At 34.8% G+C, this 17143-nt stretch overlaps 1 protein-coding gene across 1 annotated transcript in view; it reads right to left on the bottom strand.

The window, feature by feature from the left end:
* Positions 1–17143, bottom strand: part of IL1RAPL1 (interleukin 1 receptor accessory protein like 1) — a 758191-nt gene that overhangs the window by 270473 nt on the left and 470575 nt on the right. The window contains exons 4-5 of the mRNA XM_063343473.1: positions 11333–11519; positions 9567–9720 (exon numbers count right to left, since the gene is read on the bottom strand). Of these exons, the coding sequence (XP_063199543.1) occupies positions 9567–9720; positions 11333–11519 (341 nt within the window). The remainder of the gene's footprint in view (positions 1–9566; positions 9721–11332; positions 11520–17143) is intronic.

Raw genomic sequence — 17143 nt, 5'->3', positions numbered from 1 at the left:
AGAAATTGCATAAGAGAATAACCAGTAAAACATCAAGGTGATTTGCAGAGTTGGATTTTTTTAAAATCTGATTTCACTTTTCTAAATGAGCTGGAGTTCTGATCTTTCTTAACAAAAAAGTCAAAAGATTAAATATTGGCTCTGTTAAGTCAGTGGGCAAATTACCACTGACCTCAAAGAAACCAAGATTTCACTCTTGATTCACACTTGTAAGTAAGACTTGCATTTGAGATGCACTGTTTTGCATCATGTATATACTGTGATGTTTTAGATGGCTAATCAATACTGTGAGGCAACAACATGAAAAAAAGCCTGAGCACTTATTTCTCTTGGGTGTGGTGAAGAGGAGAGGGCAATATTTCCAAGGTTATCTCAAGACATGAATACTATAAGTGTACTTTTGATACAGTGGGATACATCTCAGATACTTTCTACATGATTTTGAGGCTACTATTCTCTTAATGCTGTACCCAAGCAGGTAATGCTGCAGTAAAAGTGAGATGTCTTTCTTCTTCTTTAAACAAAGATGTTCTGCCTGTAATAACAATTGCAATGGTTTCAGATACACGTATTATCTGGAATTTCTTGATGAACATATGTACTACCAATACTGTTTCACTTAGTAGCTCTGAGTTAAGAATTTGACTTACCTAATTAAAAGATACTGAAAGCAATGGAAAATTGCCCTCGAATTTAAAGCTAAATATTCAGCTAGTGTAATTGTGTACATATTGTTTTTAAGGATATGTACACTTTTTTTTAAGGCTGGAGTCAACATAAGGTCTATATGTTATTGTACTTACACATTTTATACTCTAGTTTATTAAAATACCACCCTGGAAGATCCACTGTACACATAAATTATTTAAAGCTTTCAAAGAAAAGCTAGGGAAATGATAAATGCTTGGTTAGGACAATATTGTTGGATTTAACATACTCTAGGGGAACGTAAAAGTAAAATGAAGTCTTCTGATTCCATAGCAATAATACGAAACATTAACATTGAATGTCATTTAACTACATTTTAAAAGGTTGCTTAACAAGCACCTTGGGTGCCTTAAGAACAGATTTATTTAATTTTTGTAAGATCATATTGAACTAAGGGTTTATAAGTCTTTTATGTCTTTAGTAGTCACTAAAACAGTTTTGTGATGAACATTTTTGCCTACAGTTTCTTTCTCCTTACAGAATGGAGCTCATCTTAACTCCACCACACTGAACTGAAACAATGGGAAGCAGCACCATGGTAACAACATCCACTCAAAATGTTTATATTTCAATATTCTGATATGACTCATGAAGAAAGGGAAACTGACTCACACAAACAACCTCCCATCTCACCAGGAAATAGCATTTCCCTAAATTTTTCTCAACTGATGTAAAAATCACATTTGTTTGGAGGTGTTTGGGTTTTTAAGGAAGTTTTTAACCTTACACACATAGCCACAATTGAAAAAAAAGTATAACATAAATTTAAAAAGTCATCAGGTTTATAATAACAATGCTGCAAATAGAAATAAGCAAAAATGTCATAATTTAAACAACAGTATACACAGCAACACACTGAACTTGTTACATAATATCTAATTTAAGTGGAATTTTTCATTTTCGTCAGAGAATAAGAAGATTTCTTCTCCTGATTACCAGATGTTAAAACAACCCCTTAACTTTTACCGACACCATATTTCAAGAGGGAGTACAGGACTCCAAAAGAAGTCATGACTGCACCACCAATTACAGTGTTTTGTAGCATCTGCCCAAGTAACTATCACAAGTTAGACATGTTTTCTTCTATTTGTTAACATAATATGAGATAAGCAGAAGCATCAATGGGCATGACACACAGTGCAAAAGGATGATTAAAATAAGTTTTTAAATACTGAAATTTACTGTAACATACTAAACCTAAAACTTTCTAATATATCTTAGGATTTTATAACTAATATTCTATTTTTACATTATCCACATAAAAAGCCACAAGAGACTGATCACTTCTCCTCTTCTGAACATACATTATCAAGTAGAGAGGAAGATCTAAATTATAGCAAAGGAAGTGCAAAATAAGGTGTACTTGTATAAAAAGCATTAGTAAAATAAGAAAAGTCAGCAATAGCGGCCATGTCCTAAGGGATTTTTTGATAAATAGCAGAAAAAGATAGCAAGTAAGAAGGAAAGAATGTTATAGAAGGTATACTGTGCATGAATTAGGACTTCGTCCAGACTGACAAGCATGTAAATGTATCACCCAAAAGGAACAAGTTATTCATCAGATCTAATTTTAAGCAGAGGAAACTCTACTCCTCCTAAAGCCCACAGAGACTGACTTCTAAAATAAGTTCTGACCACCCAACTCTGACTACATCTCTGAATTACTGTCTAGAGGAGCTTCTCTCTCTCCAGTGACCATGGATGGGAATGATCTCCAATTATTGAAGCTGGCCTTTGTGAGCACCCCGATTTAGCATATCACAAAGGTAGAAATGTCAGAAGGTCACCAGCAGCAAGGTTCAAAATAGAGCTGGGAGGCTTTCTCCCTTTAACTTTTGCATCCATTCTTTCGTTAAGTTGCTGAAGTTGGCTTTCTAATTCGTAACTTCAACCTATCACATAAAGTACATATGACATGATTTGCACTAACTTTGAATTAAAACACATAAAGCTTTGCTCATTGCTGTCTTCACATAAGGCTGATTTTGAATAACCCACTAAACCCATTTACAATAAATATGTTAAATGACCATTTATAGAGAATGTTTTAATCAAATCTCTACATAACATTCTGATTATTATTACTCAAATGCACACGGGAGATTAATTTAGACCCTTGTTTTCAGCCACACAAAAATGATTGCACTGTAAAAGAAGATCACTCATTTCTAATTAAAAAAAAACCTTCCAACACACTCTTCAGCCATGAATTTGTTAAACCTACAGGATTTTATGTGTTATAAAAATGCTAGGTTGGTATTTTGAACATTCTGCTTTCATAATGAGTCTATTGTTTGCTTTATATTTTATTAGTCTTTGCACAGAATAATGGTAAATAGAATTTCGATCTGAATATGTTCTGGAGTTGAATTAAATTCATGATGAACAAAAGGAATGAGCATCAGCTCTGATAATTATTAGGATCAGCTGAAGCAAGGAGGGGCTGGGTGCATTCAAAATGGTTCATCCCTGTCATTAACTGCAGAAACCAAGCGGAATCTGTTCTCAACCTCTAAATGCTTGGAAAACAACTCCCTTTGTTCTTTAACACTTTTCTCGCTTAGCACCTGCTAAAAATAAAGAGGTACATGCTTATTGCAGCACCTTTCTGCATTCCAATGTACTGAGTGAGAAAGAGCAGCAGAACTGGAAAGATTTAAAGCCAACATTTTTGGGGAAAAAAAAAGGTGCACGTTTTAATTAACACGGTCAGAATACAGACTACTTAAAGCCAGCTAAAACCTTCAAAGTTGTCCACCCCCCTTTTAATTTTCTTCAAAAAATATGGTGACCGGCCATGAATACGAGTTCCGAAAGTAGTGAGCTGTGAGGCTAGGTATATAATTTAATTATAATTATTTCTTCACACTATTTCTCTTCACAGTCGACTTTTCAGCACTAAAAATACATACGTACATATAGTCATTTAAGATTTCCTACTATGATAATGAAGATTAATTCCATCAGAAATCAAAAGAGACAAAGTTTATTCAACAAATCCCAACCTTTAAGCAACACTAACAGAGTCAACAACTGTATAACTGTGAAACAGACAAATTGCATTCCTTTTTTTGCCTAAAAATCTAAAGATGAAAAAAGTCTTGGGTAGCAGACAGAAAAGAATAAACTGTCACTTTCAAGATTATTGCATAAATAATTTAACCAAGTAGGCTAAATTGAAATAATAAAAAGACTTGTATCAATTTACATTAAATTTCATATTGCTGTGGCTTGATTTTGAACACGCTCAAATCTCTAAATCTAAACCCGTGCTAATTCCAGCAGGAGTTGTTTTTAAGGAAACTAATCAATGAATAAAGACAATAAGGGGGATCTCTGAGGAAAGGCTTCAGGAGTAAGAACCTACTGATTAGCTCTGATTCCACCTGCGAGGTACAAGGGCTTCTGACTTTTAACAGAATGGAATAAAGATTTTAATATTTAAAACTAAAAAACTCATGCAGAAATTGAATAAGCAATGCTCCGACTGCAAGACTGATGGATTCTGTTTGCTTTATGATGTTCATCATGGAAAACTATTTGGTATTGCAGTGGGGACACATATACTCTCTCTCAGAGCCAAGCTGGATGTCAATTGACCTGAATGACATTCTGCAAAAGTGGAAAGAGTTTGTGCTTGCAAATGTCTTGGTACTGTAAGTAACAAAAAGATTATTAAACCTAACATTTAATTAAAAGAAATCACTGCTGGAAAATATTTTTGACCCATGTTGTGCACTATGACTAAATTAATACTATGCTGTTAAAATATGATTCTTTCTCAAGTCTGAACATACACTTAATTAACTATGTCACGGAGAGCAGGTATGCCTTAATTAAAATCCTACATATAAAAAGACCCCTGCTAATCTGACCAATGTGAAGGCATAAATGTCTACAAATGCCTTTGTAAATTGCAGGACTTTTTATAACATATAATTACATAACCACAAACAAACAACTATCAATTATGCTGTTTATGTGAATATTTTCATTAGTTACAAGCTAGAATAATCAGTGCATAGTTTGCATTTTGCAAAGCAGAAAAATTCTAAGTCAGATCTCAGAACAATAAGGAAATTTATTCAAATCACTTTGGTGATAAAATATTTTCAGTGTGAGATACAGATATTCTAAACAACATTAGAATCAAAGCAAAAAGAATTACCCTAATAAAAACCTGAAAGATACATCCATATTATAAGAAGAAATCATACTCTGGAAAAGAAGTACATACTTATTCTTGGTAAGGAATAGGTACATAACATTTGAAGATTTTGTGTATTATTTACAAATGTTAGTACAATGTTGCTGCCATTAACAAGACATTTTTCATAAAACCAAAAATGTGAGCAGTAAATATGGTTGTCACTTTAAAGGTGTACCTAAGGTGGCATTCAGTGCTTATAATTTAAACTAAGAAAGGGCAATTTGTTTTCTCATTCTTTAAAAGGAGGGAAAATGATCTTTTTCCATGGCTTAGGGATTTTCAACAGCTGTACTTACATGAGATGGATACCATTTATAAAGTGAGTTTGGCCTTTTTCAAAATGTGTGAATTTCCTTCTCTTTTTTCTTTTTTTTTTCAAGTTTAATTCTAAATCAGAACATGAACCATTCAATATTTCACTATGAGGCGCATAGGTATGTAAGGTGTAAAGCACTGAGGTTATCATAACAAGCATACATAAGATCAATATTGAAAATAATGTGTGTATGTAATTATATCCATAGTTTAATGGTCTGCAATAGCAAAAATGGTTTCCCTATAAGAGGCAGCAGGGCTGCCAAAGTGCATTGTGTGGAAAAATAAAGGGGATCCTGAAGTTAGCGATCTTCCACAGTTGTCCGGAGAGAAGGAGAGGAGAAGCGAGGAAGGCAGGCTGCTGCCTCGTCCCACCAATGCCGTAGCTGGCTCACCCTGCCTGCCTGAAGTAACACAGGAGCTCCTACTTAATTTACAGTATTGCAGTTGCTTATACATATGGCCCTGTTCTTCCAACAAACTCTTGCGAAGATGTTCTACCTTCTGCTCTAATTCCTATGCGTAATACTAGAGAGAGAGCTTTTTATGACTGTTTATAAGGTCAAGAAAAACATTTCTATCCTTTCTTATATTGTCTGAAGACATCCTATCTTTTCTTCTTCAGTAAGATTTATGTTATTCTTCCTTTTTTATTAAGGCAGCAAACCACTCCGGTCTTACCAATCACAAGGAACTTCAGGTTACTCTGAACGTCAGTGTACTTTCAACATACTTACAAGATACTTTCCTCGTATGTAGTTATGTGTGCATAGCACCTCAGTATTAGGTCTGCCATTCTAATTCAGGTAGATCCATGGTGCCCATGACTTTAGAATTGGAGATTCAAACTTGTGCATATTTGAAACAAAGAACAGGTGTATTATCTGCATAAAGTAGCACAAGTAGTCTGTGAGAGAAAGTTTTAGCATCTCTCCTACCCCACAAATTCAGCAAGGGACCATTCTCAGGAGGTCTCAATAGCTTTTTATTTCATTTGTAGAACACCTAAATTATCACTTGCAAAAAAGACTGTTTACAACATCTTTGAGACATTTGTACAAATGACCGCCTGGGCCCAAACTTAGTTTCCAATTGGAAGGAAAGTCTTCAGTAAAAATTGTTCAGAAATAGGCTATCCACTGAAATAATGCTACTTTCCAAAATCATCATTTTTATGTTTATTCCAATCTGAGTTTTCCAGACCCAAAGGAAGAGGAAGAGTACCCCTATAATTGTGTAACTCTGTGGATATTCTGCCTGTTTCTCCTTGCCTCTGCTAGGTAGAAGGAAGGATGAGAATGCTGCTTTAATCCATTTCTATGCTCTGCTTAACACACTGAACCCTGGTACGTCAACAACCAGATACTTATGATTTCTTAGCAAAATAATTAACCATTTCATTTCTTACTAGTCAACAGTAATTAATTTCTTGCAGCAGAGGTGGGTTTTTTTCTGTTCCTAGAGGAAAGGTAGTATATTCCAGGGGAGAAATGTAGAAAGTCCAAATTCCAATCTTAAACACATACATAGCACACAGAAAATGGAAAAAAATAAGTGACTGTGTTTTCTAGTGATGGGTGTATGATGGTGGCACACCCACCATTACCATACAAGATCATGCTAACAAATACAGAGAGCTATTTTTCACAAATTCCATTTTGATAAGCACATTACAAGTTGATAAAGACACTACAACTTTCCATATGTTCTGAGAAGTCTGAGGCAAATTGGTAGTTCTTACTCATATTTTTTAATTTCTTTTATTCTAACTAAAAAGTACGTTTGGCAGAGAAATTTCAAATGTGTCAGAAATAATTTTTTCACTCCTTGTGGAGCTGGGATTTATTGATGGAATTTGTCCTTAGCAATGGTTCACACAAATGTCATCATTTATTGATACTGCCTGGAAACACGTTGGAGACTATGTCAGAAAGACACATAATTCTTTTGTTTCAATTAATTGTTTTCATTAATACAGTAAAGCAATCAAATATCAATTTAATATTCTACTTTTAATTTTCCATTTGCAACATTTATTTTTCAGTTCCTGAATTAAAGTTTCATTCCTTTTTCAAAACAAAAAAAACCAGACCCTTTCATCCCCTATTTATTCTATAAATTCCTGAATGTATGTCCAGGGCAGCTCAAACTCTTTTCCAGCTCACAAAGAAAGCATAAGACAGGTACCAAAAACGTGAATCTCTTCCTATAGGTCTTATCAAGACATCAATACAGATGTAGTATAAAATTAGTAGTACTATGAGTAATTCTGTTTGTTCTGCTTAGCCACATAATACTATAAAGATGATATGAAGACCTAGAGTACTACCCAAGCAGTTTACTAATATGGAGGTTGTCCTTACATCTGCTGGTTTTGCAGAGGTGGAAAATGAATAATTCCCTCTGTATGTATTCATTCATTTTTAGCACATCAAAATCAGCCAAGTGTCTTTCTGTCTCCGTCTAGTTAAACATTAACTACTGAACTCCTACCTACACCACAAGTGATGAATTACATTTTTTGAACTATTACTACAAATAGTAACATGCATTTGGTTCCAATGCCTTTTTCTTTCTCCTTTCTGTCAATCCGAGTCTGTTTGAAATACTGCTGCGCAGTGGAGCACCAACCATAGGGGCAGAAGGGATCGCCTGAGGATTGAGGGAATATGCACTCTTCGAATTCATACATCACATACTGCAAAAGATATTTGACAACATCCTTCTGGTATAAATCAAATTTCTGAAGACTCTGTCTCTACTTTCTTCATATAAGAGTCAATCAAACAGAGTATATGGATGTTTACTGTGAGGTTAATCACTAGACAGTAATTGCCTGTCTGTAGAGACCAAATAAATCAATTCCCTACCAAAAAAAAATTATTAAGTGATCGTGGATATTGAGCTTAAACAAATATGATTGATTACTTGAATTGTCTCAAAACAACATAAACAATATGATTTCCAGACTAATCTACTGGAAGAAAATTACAAACCATAATTCACTGTAATTTCTGTTAATGTGGAGGGCAAATGGGGTACATCAAAATAGAAAGCAAACTTTTCACCATAAAGGAAACTGTTGCAATTCAGCCTAATGCACAACATAAGTGCTGTTACTAATCGTCGATGTGCAATAGATTTATATATTGGATACTAAAAAGGAACATGAAAAGCCCACAAAACTCCTTCTCTAAGATTTGTTTCTTGGTTTATTAAGTATTTTGAAGGTGCAAGAACTTATACATGCAAGACTCTTTGCCAAACATATGGATCTAGTTCACCTCCAGCTTGCCAGGAAAATACTGTTTCTGTCTTCTTTCAGGGAATGTACTGTGGAACTACACTGCATTACATAGATCATAATTCTAGAGGCTAATTTTCTGCCTTAGGTATATATTCAGCTGTATGCTTTACATGCTTGTAAAACAGAGGTTCGAGGTCTGGTGAGGAATTGAAAATTTAATGCACCAATCTTCATACTGTTCTGCCACTGCGGACATCACTATTACAGTATGCATTTTGTTTTCATCTATGATGGATTTTACATATTGACATGGCAGTTTTAAACGCAGATTATATTAAACGCATCTTCTTCAACTGCTGTTTGCTAAATTACAGACTTTATGTGACACAATTACTCTGTGGAATTTGATACTTCAAAAGGTTTTTGAAGCCAAGAATAAATGGATTAAAAAAATAATCAGACTAATGGAAAATACGTTAATTTGTAACCACGGCACATGACAATTGAGATCAGGAAGTTCTTGAACTATAAACTACAGAATGCTGGGAGAGAATAGCAGAGGAAGAATGCTACCATCCTACAGTCATGCGCTGCTCAAACACTAACCCTTGCATACTTGTCACCTACTTGTCTCACAGGGCGACAGCTACTGCTATTGGTTCTAGCTACAGCTATTCTCATGTCCAAAAGCAATTAGAGCTACTGCTATTGAGCTATAGCTGCAGCTATTTTTATGTCCCAAAGCATTTAGCCACATGAAGAAATATGATAGACTTAATGATCTTATTATCTGTTAGAGGTCGCGCTTGCTGAAGTTACCTGTTACTTGACCACATTTTCCATTCAAAAACAAGACCTACACACAAGCTTTTGCAATAGACCAAAACTCAGACTTGTTCGAAATGTTACACATACTACTGTCAAGTATTCAGGACAGTTTTAATTTATCAGCCATTGACACCTAGGCACACAGCAAACTTTTGCACGAAAGTGGTTTATGTAAGTACGACTCAAATATGCACAACTCAAATCACAATATTCAAGGTTTTTTTCTAAATATAAGAGATAGCAAGAGCCTGTAATTACCTGTAACTGTTAATTCCGTAGTTCTTCTGACAACAAAGAATCCATATTTTAACTCACAAGTGTAATTTCCAATGTCATCCTCTCTAACTTCCCGAATGACAAGAGTGTCCTTTTTAAACACAATACTTGATCTCCACGTCTTTGACTTGCATTCCTGTTTAAAGATAATATAACACTTCAGTGACTGTTTTCTTGCACTTAAATTAGACCACTGTTGACAATGCTACTCAAAGCCAAAGCAGCTAGGCAAGAGCCCAGGCTAGTTATGAACTTTGCATACACTAAATACCTAAAAATCCAGTTCCCTTAAGCGCTGATTAAAAAGAAAAAAAGACTATAGAACTTTATCAGCTGGCTTAATACTTGCCCTCTGACAAGAAAAAGAAGAGGAGCTGATTCCTTTGATGGTTTTCTTTTGACATTAGTTTGCTAAGGGGCTCCTATTTATTTTAGTTATTTGCCATTACTCTTATGTCTGTGATCCATGACTGTTATATTACCAGAAGCTACAGGTTGCAGGGGAGATTTTTTTAAAATCTAATCTAATTTAAAAAAAAATCATAATTAAAAATGTAGAGAAATGGAAAAATATGAGAATGAGGAGAAATGAGGATAAGTTATATATCTCTTTGTAAAAACATCTTAGAATAGAAGTTCTCTGAATTCTTAGTGAAAGGTATCTACAAAATAATATTTCAGTTATTACCACCAAAACATTACATTTTATGCTACAATAGAAAATATACATTTTTCCATGCATGTTTCTTAGGTCCCTAAAATGATTAACTTGTTTTTACTTATTAGTAAAATGGTTTTTTACTTACATGTTTTTACTTATTAGATAGCATGGTCTTGTGTACAATATTTAAAAGCATTTATGTTATCAGGTAAATTATCAGACTTTTAAAAAATAATTAGAATGCATACCAGCACATACTTAAACTAGGACTTCTATATACACAGACATCTACAGATTTTGTAGACAAAATACACAGAATCTAAATTTTACATTTCCTGAACTGTTTGGGGACTTAAAATTGTGTGCATTACTGTACTGAAGTACTGAGTATTTCCTGCAGACGGTAAGAAACCCAGAACTCAAGCTGCTGTTCATGGGAGCTCTAGAGCACTGCCCACAGGCATCACCTTTTGCAAGAACTTGTCCCTTAAGTAATGATCTAGAAATCGCTACACAATATTGAAATAAAGTTACTGATAAAAACAATGAAATGATATTTGCAAGAAAAGCTCATATGTAAAGACCAAAGTTTTGGAAGTCTATGCTGAATTTTATGCTGCAAAATTAAGCCATTAATTTAGATAGTAGCACGCATAGTTATCCTATGCATAGGTATCTAATTATATTTTTCCAGATAGATTTTATGCCTGAGTTTTTAGAAATAGATTCTTTAGCCTGGTATAGCACAAGCAGTTGCTGCACAAGCAGCTCACATGGCTTTACCTTAGCATATCAAACTGGCCCAGACTGCTAGCACTTTTCCTTTTTAGCCCTCTTGTTAGCAGAAAGCTGCCAATTTTTTGTGACATCCATAAATGGATATTAAGAAAATACCAGCACTGAAGTTTACCAGAGGAAGCATTTGCATTTCTCTCACACTTAGTTCATTCTTTGCTGTCTTTTATTCTGTTGCTTGTTCTTAACAAATTTTAAAACAACCTAAGCTTCATACCATATTTAGATCATGAAAATCATAAGAACATTGCATAATATCTTGTTGAAGGTGAAAATCTTTTGCATTCCTTACCTTATACCACAGAATTTCAGGCTCCCTAAATGGAAATAAAAAATCCTCAATTTCAGGGCATGAGATTTCCTTGCTTTTGCTAAGTTCAGCTTTTTCAAAATATTTCATCTTTGAATTGTAGCAGAGTCCAGTGTCATTTTCACCCACCGTCAGCGAAATGGACACTTTCATACAGTAAGTTGAGTTTCTGTAATGCAATAAAAATAGAAATAAAAGTCTAATATGAAAAAAAAAAAATAAATGCCAATGTACATGACATTGTTTTTAAGTCATTATTTTCATTTCAGGCAAAAGATATAAAATCAGACATTGTATTTTGTGTATGTTTTATAGCTATTCATGACAATTTTTCTTCTTTCTCAGCCACTAATTACAATATTTAGAATGTGTTTGTTGTCCTTACTCTATGACTAAAGGCTCATCTCTCCCTTTTGTCAAACTCCTCCTAACACCACTGTATTTGAGAAAAATTTCACCAAAAGAAAATGCACAATAAAAGCTCCATGTATTCAACAGTGACACTAGACAACCAACTTGCTGACAGATACCACTGTGACAGCTCTCAGGGGGGAACAGATCACGTTGCAGTACCGCGGGCAAATGCCAAATTGGAACCATGTGAAGAGCCACCTATTCATCAGATCTGAGCATGCTTTAAAGTGGAAGTGGTAGATTTTTTGCAGCCTTTAATTAAAATGAGTCTTGTGACCCTTCCAATTATAGTATAAAGGATGTTTTATCCTAACGGACCGCTAACTCGTTTACCCTAGCCTTCAATCCCCATACTCCTAGGCCAAAACATTGCTTCTGCATTACCTACAGCCTTTATTAGTTTCAGCTCTCTCCTGAAACTTGTTACTTCCTCTGCTGCTGGATGCTGATGTGCCAGGCAGCCAGAGACTAGGGAACATTGTCTTCCTTCCCACATTTCACTATGCAGTTTAATTAGGCTCAAAGACAAAATTACTTGAAATGATTATTTTTTTTTTTCATTTGAGTTTCCAGGTGGGCAGCAAATGAATGTGTAAAGTTGAGTACTCCCCAGGAACACACTGTGACAATGCAAGATTTCTCTCCTACTGTTTTGTAAATGCATTTGACCCCTGATCCGCTGAAAGAGGATCCTGCAGAGAGCACTGAGGAAACATTCATTTTCTTATCTCCTTTCTCAGACTCTATGAGCTGATTGCTGATTTGCAACAGTCTTATGTGTATCGGACATGGCAGATTCTGAAAGATGGCTACATTTTCTCATTGTCTTTAGATTTCTTCATATCTGTTTCATTTTCCTATTCAAGAAGAGGGGACAGAAATGCTTAAGGACAAAGAAGAGGAGCTTCATTCAAAGAACTCTATTGTCCAATTTTCTAGAGAAAATGTAAACCTGAAAAGGAAGCTACATAAGTACCCATCAAATTAGAGAATATTCTTAGAAATGTAAATTCTGGAACAAAATGACCCTTAGCTATCCAGCGATTTCATGGATTTAAAACAAACACAAAATTACTCCCTTATAAGGAAACTGTAAGTATAATTTATTACCCCATTCAAGAATCTGGCTGTATAAAGCAAATAAAGTTGTTTGAACTTTATGCAAAGCAAAGAGTGCATCTACTGAATATGGGTCACTCTTGCTGCTTTTAAGCTGTTTAAGAGCCAATCACCATTCTTACCTGTACATGCAATTTAAAATCATTCATTTTTTTATAGAACATATTTTCATTACTGTACATTATTCCTCAGTTAAGGAGCTACTTGGAATACTTATTTATTATGTGGCTTTAAAACATCATAAAAAGTCATCTAAGACAGTTTTTCCAAATTTGTAAAATTCTCTTTTTCTGTTCTTGAAAGACCTATACCTTGGAAATAGGGAGAAAGTGTAACAATTCATCTAGCTCTGACGGTCAAGGGTACACTAACCAGTGTAACTAATTCTGTTATTGAATGACAGGGAGCAATAAATAGGGAGGTAGTGGCTATTAATTTGCACATTTAGATATTCTCTTTTATTCCTTTCCAAGTGTTTGAGCATTATGTTGGGTTCACATTACAGAATCTCACAATTTAAAAACTTGTAGAAAGAGTTGGGAGGGGAAAAAAACACATAAAAACCCACTTAACTGTCATTTCTGTCTCTGAAGAAGCAAGCTAAGTAAAATTGTTATATATGTTTTTTTGTCCTTCTTCAGTATTCAGAAAAAATTGGACAAAAAATCTGATTTCTGTTTTGGTCTGCCAAGAGCTCTGTTCTGCAACAGTGGCAATGTGAATTGCCAGAGCTAGAATTCCTTCTGAGGCACATCCAAGTTTCCATCGCAATAGCAGATCCTTTACCAGATGCAGCTTAGGCTTCCTGCTCCATAAGAAGAGAGGTATTGTGGAAATATCTCAGAATGTTTAAACCCATTGTTTGAAGAGGATATTGGCATTTAATGACTCAAAGTTGTGTGTGTCTGATTTGAGTCATATGGATATAAGCCTCCTGCAGACAGAAACACAAATTGAGTGGGCTTTAAGGCAATTATGTTCCAAACTGTCAGATACAAGGTACTGAAACATTTTGGGTGGATACTTTGTCAGCTGCGTTCCCAAACAGAATTTTCTCTCAACAAACCAAAGTATCATCTAAAGAACCTAAAGCTCCAGATGCCCCCCAGTGACACAGACTTCCTTATTGCGACTCTAAACACTAACTGCACTGTCAATCTGACTCATCTCATACTCTGTCAGAAACCAAGGCTGTTGAGATGAAAGAAAACGCAAAAAGAATGATATAAAAAGGCAGAGCAACACACAGTATGAACAAAGGAAAACATGCTAATAAGCTCACAGAACAGAAAAAACAGAAAGAAAATTAAACAGTCCCCAAGTACAAATGAAGAAGAAGAAAGGGGAGATGAGTTTGCTGGTTACAGCTGGAGCGTGATGGATACAGTAGATGTGGAGCCCCTCAGGTAGCAGAAAAAGTAGCAGGCAGCAGAGCCCTCCAGCAAGCATGCATATACTGCGGAGGGTAAAAAATGCTCATGTGTTAGAACTAAGAAAATTCCTAACACTGATGAACAAAAATTATTTCACATGGTATGACAGAGGCGCCCCAGTATTTGACATGGACCCATGTGGTCATCTTCCCCCTAACATGTCATCTATAAACTACTGGTCTATAAGCATTAAAGTAAAAACAATACAGCAATCATATCTACTAAATACATTGATTCCATCATTGGGCTTTTACTTTTGTAGTCATCCTTAAAATTTTAGGTCTCCATAGCAATGGATGTGTGATTGGATCCTGTGATAATGATAGGACAGAAAAGTGTATATATAAACGGCTTAAATTCTCAATGACTTCTATATCCCAGGAGCAGTCACTCTAATGCCCAGCTTCCCACAGTTCCCTTGAATCAATGGTTCACCTTTTCTTATCAGATATTGGTTGTACAGTTGAAAAGGTCTTCATAGAGAATGAAAAGAACGTGGTTAAGTTTACAGAAGACCATGAAGTATGGAAAAGTCTTGTAAAGAAAACAAAAGTACAGTTGAGTAAAGAGAAGATTGTGACGAAAAGCAGGAAAATGTAGGTTAAACAGCCACAAATACTGCCACATTACAAAATCTCTTCCTTCTCCAGACAGTGACCCAGAAGTCATAGCAACACCCTGAAGACTCTGCTTAATTCGTGACCCAAGTTAGTAATTTCTAAAATAAGTTCAATGTTTATTTACATTCTTCTGAAATTCTCATTAGAATATACAGTTATATCTGCCTTGAATTAAATGGAGTTATAGCAATTTGTAATAGACGGGCATCTGCAGTGCTTTACTCTTGCAGCCAAATTCATTAGGTAGACGGCTTTTCAAAAACCTTAAGATTACAATTAACTATTTCTACAAAACAAACTTAAAATTTGAAATGACTATTAGCCTCTAAAACCGTTTTACAGCTATCACACATTCATCAGCTCAAGGAATTGCAGTACTTCTTGCTATTTAAAAACTTCATCATATTATGCAATTAGAAATTAAAGTGAGCCAGTGGAGTAAAGCTTCTCATCTACCTACATAAGCCATGTTTCATATCAGTATAATTACCAACAATAACATTATTGAGAACCTCCTGACATTTTGAAGAAATTTATTCTTTTCCTTCCTCTGTTCTTTTTCTCTGCTTAAGTTGACATCCACTTCAGGATGCTGTTTCTTTGAGATGTAGGCTGGAAAATACACACATGCATTTCATGTTTTTTTCTTAATTGTAGAGAAGATGGTCAAAGTATAAAAAAAGAAAGGAATGCATCTTGTCTTTTAGGAACCTAGTCTAGAACCATGGCCAACCTTATTGATGTGGATTTCTACACAAAGTAAAAAACACCTAAAGGAAAGACTGTGTGGAAAACTGTGGGACTCTTCTGCTAAAGTATCTGTCTCCATTGCTATTCATGTCTAGCAAAACAAAGACTCTTTATAGAGTTTATAGAAGTTTTTAGAAGTTTATAACAAAATACCTATGAAATCAACAGTGTCCCAAGATCTAGAGACTACCAGAATGCACACGTAAAATTCTCTAAATATTTTTGAAGTCTTAGCTTTTGAACATTTTTTCATATCTGGAAAGGGAAAGATGTACGCATTTCACACGTACGTATTTTTCTTTTGAAATAGCATTGTGATTATGAGAACATCGCAGAGGATACATTTGATCACTATTAGTCAGTCAAGTAGCAGAAGAGACATTGTTGACAAGAATCATGGATGGTGAATGGACCTGGAAATACAAACTTCCACTGATTAATATAAGGCTGAGATCTTGTCTATTCAAATACTAGTGAAGTGGTTCCTTGTTGAGCACAAATGATAAAAGCGTACAAATGATAAGAGCATACATGTGAAAATCTTATTTACAATGGATTTTTTTTCGTTTTTTTTTTAAAGCAAAAAGGCAGAAGTCTGTACTGTAATCCAAAATATCCATGAATGGACATAGATCAACTTGTCAAACTCCAGACAAAAGTCTATACAAAGAATAGCTTTGAGAAGCTTAACGAAGGTAGAACTTCAGGAATAGAAAGCTTGAGAATGAGTTTGCTTTAGTAAGATTAGATTATCTTTGATGGTTGTTTTAATTTCTTTGGGGTTTTCCAAAAGCTTTGCATTTACAAAGACATGAAAAAAACGTCTTTCTACTTGATAAAATCAGATTATCTATCTTTTTCCTCTAATACTAAACAACGTAACACATAACATTAATTCACTCTTAAAAGCAAGAATTGAAAAATAACTTGATGAATAAATAAGACAGGACATTGGAAAACTCTTCAGAACAGCCTGTGAGGGCAAAGTTCACACACAGCTGAAAATTACCTTTGCCTCCTTCTTCCCCATGGGAAAGAATACAAGGAATATGGATTAACCATGTTTTTCTAGAAAAACAGGAAACTTGTCTTCATATTTACAGCATTAATATATACCTCACTTCTCTTTTTAAAGGTAAGTATATAAAAATCTCTTATAGCTTATATACACTCTTTTTATCCTTTTTGTAGTTCTTAGGAGGCTTCGTGTATCTTTTCCCCTGCATTTTTCACTCCATCCTGTATTTCACCTGTACACAAGAACTGATCACATGGAAAGCATCTCCTGTAAACTTGGTGAAACAGCAAGCAGAAGAGAGAACAAAAAGGGATGGATTTATCACTCCGCAGAGAAAAAAAAAGTATCTCTGAAAAACAGCATTTGACCGAGAAAATTGTCATTTAATTGTAGTAGGGAGGAAAAAACACACACAAACCCCCACAAATTAACTTGTGAG

The sequence above is a fragment of the Chroicocephalus ridibundus genome, chromosome 1, assembly GCF_963924245.1.
Source record: "Chroicocephalus ridibundus chromosome 1, bChrRid1.1, whole genome shotgun sequence".
Lineage (NCBI taxonomy): Eukaryota > Metazoa > Chordata > Aves > Charadriiformes > Laridae > Chroicocephalus > Chroicocephalus ridibundus.
The sequence above is the reverse complement of the archived record's forward strand: the minus strand, read 5'-3'. Positions and strand labels throughout refer to the sequence as shown.